Source organism: Hirundo rustica, chromosome 4 (assembly GCF_015227805.2).
Source record: "Hirundo rustica isolate bHirRus1 chromosome 4, bHirRus1.pri.v3, whole genome shotgun sequence".
NCBI classification, from domain to species: domain Eukaryota; kingdom Metazoa; phylum Chordata; class Aves; order Passeriformes; family Hirundinidae; genus Hirundo; species Hirundo rustica.
In genome coordinates this window covers 65,178,228-65,187,794 of record NC_053453.1, presented here as the reverse complement: position 1 = coordinate 65,187,794, position 9,567 = coordinate 65,178,228, and the positions used below count along the sequence as shown (strand labels likewise).

General features: G+C 39.0%; 1 protein-coding gene across 4 annotated transcripts in view; it reads right to left on the bottom strand.

Annotated features, from left to right (window-relative positions):
* Positions 1-252: 252 nt before the first annotated feature.
* Positions 253-9,567, bottom strand: part of PTN (pleiotrophin) — a 75,008-nt gene continuing 65,693 nt past the window's right edge. For all 4 annotated transcript variants that reach the window (XM_040061287.2, XM_058420176.1, XM_040061286.1 and 1 more), the window contains exon 5: positions 253-6,941. In XM_040061287.2, coding sequence (XP_039917221.1) covers positions 6,889-6,941 — 53 coding nt within the window. In that variant the 3' untranslated portion in view covers positions 253-6,888. The remainder of the gene's footprint in view (positions 6,942-9,567) is intronic.

Below are 9,567 nucleotides of genomic sequence, written 5' to 3'. Positions count from 1 at the left end.
GTAAAGTGCCAGAAAATTGTGGCAGAGAGGCTTTAGTGCACATAAACCAAAGAATTTTTTCTGCTAGAATCACTTTCTGCCAGACGTCTTTCTACACACTAAAACTTTTTCCCAATTTTCAAATCTGTTTGTGAGACAAGCAACACCTACAGCCCACAAATATTAGTATGATTAAGAGATACCATTAAGTACTGAGAATTAATTTAAGAAACTCCAGAAACGGCTCCCACAACCAAATGAGGACACCACGTGTACATGTATTAGTTTATTTGATTCTTTATCGCCACTAAGAGCAAGTAAATTATGCTGATACAATTGGTAAACATATACATTCGCTAGAGCCCCCCCCACAATCCCACAGAGCTAAGGGAAACATTAAGGGATGTTACAGGATTAATGCTTTCATTCTACAACATGGATATATGGCTTTCATACAAGTTTTAAAAAAATTGAAAAGGTAACACACTGCTAGCTTACAAAATCAATATACAAACTGGAAAAAAAAAGGAAAAGGAACAGGAAAAGAAAGTAACCCATAAGAAGATATCATATAGCACTGGTTTAATAGATATATACAGAATTAGAAATCCATTGAACATGATATTCAGGCTTTGTTATTTTGACTTTCATTTCTCCTTTCGGTTTACCAATCAAACTACAAGAATTAATATGGTTTCTCTCTTGCTTTTATTTTTCCATCTTATTTTACCCATTCTCCTCACTTTTTATTGGCAGAGAAAAAGACTTTTCCTGCCAATGGTTCTCTGTTTGCACCTAACTGAAGCAGTTTGTCCTCTTTGAAGCTTTGAACAAAGCCCTTGTGTGCACTTGGTGTGACAGAAGAGAACATCACTGTGATTGTAAGTCCTTTTGGCCATTTCATTGGCATGTGTTTTGCCTTTCCCTTGGACACAGCTATCCTTAAACTGAAGTGCTGGCAAGTGGGAAGAAATCTAGTTCTTGATCCTACTAGTTATCCTCACTTAAATAACAGCACAGTACAAAAAGTTCTTTCATTTCAACCACAGCCTGAAAATGTGGCAGCACTGGTTGTGATTCACATTTAGAGTAATGTGTGCACCTTTCTAGAGTTTTGCTCCCCCATGTACAAATGTGTGTGTGTGTATATATATATATATATATATATATATATATGCAATATGCATGTGTGTTTATTTAGAGAGCCGCTGTGTCTGATGCTGACATCTGCATTAGGCGATTCTAGCTCCAAGCTGCAGAAAGTCTCTGCTTCAGCAACCACAACACACTAGGCTAGCGCAGCCATTTCCTTCAGCTGTAAAAGTCTAGATGAACTATGTAATTGTAATATGGGGAGTGCAACGAATGATCTAATGAGCAAAGTTAAATAAAGTCTTGTTGCCAGGTAGATTAGAGTGAGAGAGTTCAATCAGCAAAATTAATTGAATTTTGCTGTGGGTAAGACAGCCCTGCAGAGGCTACCCATTTTCCTAGCTTTCCGTCGCTGAATCCAGGGTTAAAGGTTTTGTACAGTCTTTAACTTTCAGTGACCTCTGAAATGGGAATACTTGTGAGCCTCTGTTTTTATCTCATCAATAAATCCACTCATGCTTCCAGTTTTGTTGGAGGTTTTGGTTTTTTTGTTGTTTTTTTTTAAAAAAGAGTCAAATCTGTATGTACAGGATTTTTCATACACAATTCACTCAAAACCAAGTGATTTAAAGGCTAGGAGGGACTTACAGAATTCATTAGCCATCTAGGACTCCAAGACACTCCATATTTTAATGGCAAACTACGAAAAGGACAAAAGGATTGTACAACCCCAGAAATGAGATAATAATAGTTGATATAGCTGAATTCTCAAGTTTTCCCAGATTTTTCCTCCGTTCAGAGTGATGAGGCCACAAGACAGACCGCCATTTGTGATGAATAGCAGAACGGGGCCATTATGAAAATTATTAGATTTCAGCATTGTTTAGTTTTGGTCCAAAAGCAAAGTTTTATGCTGCTATGAATGAGACTACCTACATCTTCTCCAAATGCAAACACGCATGGGTGGAAGAGGCTCTCTCCATGCTCTACATCTGCTCAGGCAAGTCTTTCCCTGAAGCTCCATGTACTATGATAATTTGATGTTAAAAGAGGACCATGGTAAAGGATGCAGCTTCTTGCCATTGTTTTTCTAGTTAAGGTGTCTTTCTGTTTCCTGGACTGTTTTTGTTTGAAGGCAGACACTCCTGCATCAATGTCTGTAATTTTTGAGATGATCATTTCTGTCCCCTGGAAAGCTTTGACAAAGTCAAGTTATGAGGAAACTTTTGCCAGGAATCCACCCTCACAGTGAATCCAGGGACTCCCCTTGCTCGTTACCATACTTTCTTGTTCATTGTCACACAGTGATTAACAAGGTGCTACTGTGTCTTTTAATTTCAGAAGGACCCAGCCAGAGGAAACTGATGGTATGGGCTTCCTGGGGCTGTTTTGCAACAGTCCTGGAAGAAATGGAGAATATAATCTCAAGGATGAGGAAAGATCAGCAACATCCACAGAAGTTTAACTGAGAAGTAGAGTGCCTTAGCAGAACTGACAGAAAACCTACAAATGCTATCAAAATTATGGATGAGGGTGGGAAGGCAGGCAAGAGGTATAACCTGTCTCTGCAAAGGAGGGAACTCAGTCTCAGCTTCAGAGAAGTGCTGTCCTAGAGAATTAAAGTGTATTGAATACAAGATACCTAACCCCCACTAACACACTGCTTCCCCTTCTTAGCAGGATTTGGGAGATGTGAAAGACTGCCATGTCATATCAAAATGGTGTACACCTCACCAATATAATGCTTTAGAAAAGTGGTGAGTTTCTCTTGTTAATGTCGTTGCAGTTCCTAGACTGAGGGAAAATCAGGTTGCTGTCCCACCCTCAACACTGACTTTAGCTATAGACTCCTTTTGACTTTGCCCCCACTTGAATTTTTTTTTTTTTTTTGAGGCTGGAGTGGGACTTTACTTCTCTGTAATACTTTATATTTGATTGGTTTTAATTAAGGCACAAATCAGGAAAGCATAAAAACAAATGTGCCAACCAGTAGTTCTGCCTTCCAAACATAAGGAGCATGCAATAGAAATTTGTATAAAATGCTCCTGACTTCCTGTCTGTCTCTTCTTCACCAACCCTCCAAAGCTGCCTGTTTATACATTTTATAATCGTTATTCTTTAATTTCTTCTAACTTTTCTCCTTTGAAAAACAGTTCAGCCTAGAATGTCATTATGGAATTAGAAGATGAAAATAAGTAAATTACAATTTAGTATCTACCTGCATGTACAACAAACATTTTCCCTTCCTGGAGCCTCGCCCAGAAGTTTTGCTGCATGTTACAGACTGTTAAATAGGCCAGGCTGACAAGCAGTGACTCACGTTCACTATGGGCATTTCTGTCAGAAGATATGTCTAAGTCAAAAAACATCACAATCCTGAAAATCCTTTTTTAAACCAAGATATAGACAAGTCTAACTGAAAGAAGCATTGCCTCAGCCTAGTTAGAGAAAGGGAAGGGAGATATATCCAAATATATTCAGGTTTAAACTCACTAGAACCCAGAGTCTGGATATAGAGTCATCCATAGCTGATGTTCAGCAACTCACTCATCTCTTTTCTAAGAGATCTGAGTGCTCAGAAAAAGGTTGTCATTTCAGGGATTTTTATCACCTCCCCATACTCCATTACAGCTGTAGCAAATGAAGATGTAAACCATTCCTCGAGAGGGACATTCATGAAACAAATTTCTGTCCGTTAAACTAGGTAAGGAACACATCTATGCTAAGTCATTTTTCATTGTAATAGGATAGCACCAAGAGGGTAAACACGTTTTTCATCTGAAGTAGCTGCTCCCACAGCACTGTCAGACACGCTTGCCCTCCCAAAGCAGGGAGGGTAGAAGATAAGAAAGCAAATAAGGAGAAGTTTCAGAATGACTGAAGTAGAAACTGATCAAGATGGGTGGGAAGAGGTTTTGTTCAGAATCTTACCTTTTGCTTTTTGATAATGTCACTAGTGAAACAAGCGCTCCTTTTAAGTACCAGGAGCCTCCTTTTAGAGCTGACCTGATTGACCTATTCAATATTCCTCTGTGTTCTGCCACGAATTACTTTATCACCTCCTGCATAGCTAGACGTTTCATTCAATGTTTTCTTCTGGCACATTGGAAATTTTCTTCATTTTAAGTTTATAAACTGTTACTCCAATTGCTATCAACAATAAGATGCCAGTATAGATCAGAACATATGCGGCTGAGTCATACATATGAAATGTTCTCCTATTTCACACCCTTTGCTGAATTTTCTTCTGGTCCTAACATGATATTTTTTGCTTTGTTTCCTTATTTTCTGTAAACTCTCTCTATGAAGGCCCTATGCCACCACAGGGACTTGACTGCCTTCCCTCAAAAACTATTAGGAATGTTCCTTTAACAAGCCAGATGGGCAGTTAAATGAAATGACCATAAGGCGTCAGAGGAAACACAGGGAAATTTATTGTCTTTATACTCATGGAGGTGGAAATAAGAAGTCACATCCAAGGCTTGCTAAAGGACAATTAAAGTGTTGGTCTCGACATCATTCCCGATTCCTGCCAGCTCCCTGTGAAACATGGACAAGATTAACCAGTGTGAGACAATGGTGCAACAGTGTTTGCACTCAAAGCTGAGCCACTTTAAGTGAACTGATGCAGCATTTAGACAGACAAACCTTTGGTGAGTGAAAAAAGTTTCCTTCTCCCTTTGCTTTCAACCAGACCTACCAAACCATTAGTTTAAGTCTGAGGCACAAGCACAGGTAGACCTGATTAGACCATGAACAAACCAAATAGCACCCAGAACCACCTAAATATGAGCCTTTATGATTTTAGATTTGGTCATTGCACATCCACCGTGTGTGGGGGACATTTTTAACTATACCATGGACTCAGGTATGTCTAACAGCATAGTCAAAGTAACAAGAACATCAACACAGACTGAAAAACACACCCAAGGAGTCTGGGAAATAATTGTGAGGTTAGTCTACCTTAAGCTATGTGCACCCTTGGCTAGCAGGCTTCAGGAGTGTTTGGGAAGAGGAGGACTTGCCTCACTGTGAGTCCAGATCAGCCATACCCTCCACATGAGAAAAAAGAGGGCAAGCTCAACAAGTGTTACAATTTTTTTTTTTTTTTTTTTTTTTTTTTTTGCATAGAAAAAGGGATTGATATTAGTATGAAAAAAAAAGACTCTCTGCTTGTCTACAAGCTAATCCCAAGAGAGAAATGTGATTTACTCAGATGAACACAGACTGCTGAAGCTTCACTGAAGTCAGTGGGTACCATGCAGGAGTACAAGACAGACTATTCCTCTTGACCAGCCAACAAAAATGGCAAAGCTTATTTCTTGCTGTTGAATTTTAAGATTTAGAATTCCAAAGCAAGGATTTTGAATTTAATTTGGGCACTGAAATTCCTTATGTTTCCTCTAAAAATTTTAGTCTGCTTGTTGTCAGCTTGTTAAACAACTTCTTTACCTTGAGACAGACCAGCCATTTGTCAGATCTTTTTTTCTAGTTTGTGACTTCTCTCAGGATTCAGAATCATATAAATTAGGTAAAACTGAGCAAATTGAAAAACAGCTGGTTGTAATTTTTCTTTTATTATTTTTTCCCTGCAGACTATATTTAAAAAAATCACAACTAATTTTATGTTGACTGAGCTTTTTCCAAGATCTCTTTGCCTATGTAAAAATGGAAGAAAGCAAAAGATACTGGTTTTATATTTCCTTCCTGTTTTACTAAAAGATAAACAAAAAATAATCTCACACTTATTGTCCCTTTTTGGTCAAAAATATGAACTACCTCTGGTGGTTTCCAAACGGATTTGTCCTTTTATTACCCACCAGACATAGTATTTTTTAAACCAGTTGTAATTAAGATCAACAGGAATATTGCCACTGATACAAAGGGGAGCTGAGTCAGGTAGAATCAGAACAATGCCAACTAGATCTTTTCTAGGGAAGGAATTCCTTCTAGGGAAGGATTTTCCCCCTTCTGTCAAAATGAACAAATAAAATACAGCATTTTTCAGCTTTTACAGGTGAAAGGGAGGACACTACCATCTACCAATACTGATATTCTGAAAAGTGGAAATTTTTGTCATCACTCCACTTTGAAAAATCATTATTAGAAAATCATGAAAAATTAGGACTCTTTTATGTCCAATTGTTGAAAGATTTTAGATTTACTGCCAGCATTCAAAATATGGTAGAGGAAATGAGTGTTACTGGCTTTTACCTGTAGATGGTGACATTTTGGAATGAATGTTAAGCACACATCCAATAAAACCCCATACTTGTAAATACTCAACAAAATCCCCGCATCCTTTCCTTAAACAAATAGTTTCATTTGGTTAGGCAGATGTAATCAGATATTAAGAAAGAAGCCCAAATTTTTCAGATATAAGGTCCCAACCTTAAATATGAATGCATCCAGCCAGAGTGCTATGTTCATACAGGGTACCACTGGCTTCAGCAGAGCTCCACACAGGCTCAGGTTCTGCTTGCATGGACTAATTACCAGATTGAGACCTATGGCAAGACTTAAGAAAAAAAAATATTTTAAAATCCTCTACATTGTTCAATATACAACAGTCATAATTTTCTAAATGAGTTTGGAGTCCTTTATTACAGGCCTCTAAAAATTGTTGTTAGGGTTATACATTAAAAATACTAAAGTAATTAAAAAAAAGGCATTTTTTTGTGTGTGTTTACTTTTTTTTCCTTCTATGGTACCATTAAGCTATAAATAATTTTAGGATAAAATGCCTAGGTATAAATGAAACTGTTTACTGATCATGTTTGCTGATGTCCCTTTCTCACGTTGCCCAAGCTGACTCCATTAATCCAGCATCTTCTCTTGTTTCTTGCCTTCCTTTTTCTTCTTCTTGGATTCTGTCAAGATAACAAAAACAAAACAAAACAAAAAAATTAAGTGTCTAGCAGGCACTGCAATAAATTTCATTTAACACCCTTGGAAGTTCCCCTTTTTTCTTCTTTCCATGAACATACAATTTTTTTTTTCATTTTGAACAAAGAAAGAGAAAAGAGAAGGAAAAGAAGAAAAATAACAGGAAAGGCCGAGGCAGTAGAGAAGATGGAGAGGGAGTTGCATGTTCAGTTCAGAACCCTCCCTATCTGAGGGGCTGACCCTGTTTGGCATGCAAAGCATTGTCTCAGGAACTTGCTCAGAAAATAAGAAAACAGCAGGCATCTCCTGGAGAAACCAGGTCACAGCTCAGTGGAGAGCTGGAAGAAAGCGTTACACACACTATCCACACATATACCCTTCCCCTACTTCCTTTCTGCCTCATTGTTAGTCCTTGGCTTTCTCTGAACGTGCCAGCAGCTCCAGAGCATGGGGAGAAAGCTCTCTTGTTTCTCCAGCTCCTCCACTGCCAACCCTTCCCCGTTTCCCTGGGACAGACACCTATGTGCACTCGGGAGACAATGGGAGCTTGGCCTGGGGTCACGGGAGCACCACCTGTCCAGCCAGCTGAAACTGAAGGGATGAGCAAAGGACTAAGGAGCACCCACTTCTCTAATTAATTTGGGGCAAACAAGGGAATGATGGGAAGGTACAAGTGAAAACTTGTGTATTGTACTATCACCTGCAGTAATATTCACTGTACTCTAGGGTAGTGTGGTATTCAACAAGTAAAGGAAATCCACAGAGGGACCTTTAAAACTAAAACAGATTAAGAGGATTAGGTACTCTTGTGTCACATGTCACTTTGTAATGGGGAAAATAACAGGTCTCACGGGGAACATGAGTAAATCCTTATTGATACCAGCACACAACAGCACAACAGAGACCACAGACAAATGGAAACACAGCTTCTGCAAAGCATCTTTCCTGGAACCAAAACAGGAAGCAAGCAGACCCAGGTTTGCCTTAACCCAGATTTCATTAACCAAACCAAGCAAAACTATCATAGAATACACTGAGTTAGAAGGGATCCAGAAGGATGACTGAGTCCAACTCCTGGCCCTGCACAGGAACACCCCCAAAAAAAAAATCACATTGTGTTGCCTGAGAGGGCTGTCCATACACTTCCTGAACTCTGCCAGTCTAGTTGCCGTGAACATCACCTCTGGTTAAATAACAGCTATCACCCTGAATGAGAAGACAAGCACTTAGCTCTTAAAGTGGGACTGTTATTTGTGAATATGACTTTTCCCTCTAGCTAACTCTGAATAACATAGTCACAGAATCACCAGTTGTGGTAAAAACAGCTTATTTCTATTAAAGCCAAGGCAACTACGCCATCTTCCAGGTATGGATAAGGCCAGGTACCTCCAGCAGAAGGCAACTTAGGCTATCACATTTCTCTGATGGTTGTTTTTCCTCTTTCCTAGTGTTTCAAACTAACATTTTTTTCTTCACTTTTTATGACAAGACAAAAGTTGTTTCTAATAATCCTTTAGTCAAAGCAAAATAAAATACTTGTTTAGTCATATAATCTCCTCTAAAAATCTCATTCCGTTAAAAACTTTGCTTAACTTTCAAAGGGATATCAATTTAAAAGAAGTTGCTTTTTTGTTTTTTTCATTTGAAAAGTAATTTTTTTCCCCCACTTTTGGACATGTCTGTGTGTGTGTGCTTGCATGTGTGTCTGAATGTCTGTAGTCTGGAGATATTCGTAAAATCTAACACTATTTCATAACCTGTCATATGAAAAAGTAATCTTTCATTGAGTTATTATCTAATTTGCTCTCAGCTACAGCTTTTCCACTTCCTGCAAATTTCCTGTATCTCCCCTCCACTTTTACCCACATCCTTCACTTCCTCTAATTCTGCCCCTCTATAAGACTGGCCCTCCTGGATTCTTTATTGATGCACTCTCCCTCATACTTTTTATTCCCCACACAACACCACTTTCTTTGAAAAAACAGTGGCATTTTATCCATCAGACCGGCACTGGAATTAGCAAAATTTATTTAGACCCAGCACAGTCAGCAGGGCATTATGCAGACTTCAACCAGATTTACTAAGAGTAAAGGAGACTTATAAGTGCAGGCAGACTGCTAACAGGACTCTGCTGAAGAGTTTGTGCCCATCGTGGCAGGAATGAGGCCAGCACCAGGAGAAGACTTTGATCTGGAACCATGTGAGTGTACCAGGTCCCCATCCTCACTTGACCTGAGGTACCAGACAACCCACTGTTTATGCATTTGCACTTAATGCCTGTGGGTCCACATCTGTTCCTTTCTCAATTCTTCCCCTTTGTTTACCTTGTGGCAATTTGCACTTCATCCAAATTACCAAACCCATCTACCTACATAGACAAGTGACTGTGCCTTTGGTCTCAGCAGAGTAAAACTGTGGTGTGCCAGATGGAATTCCTCCCTCATTGAAAGTACTCACACCACCACAGCTTCATCTTTCAGACAGGCAATCTGGACTGATGCACAGCATATTTGCTCCATGAAATGACATGCATATGCACAATTGTGGGAGTATTAAAAAAAAAAAAAGGAAACTGCCCAAATATTTCCCAGCCCTTAGGCTCTTTTAAAA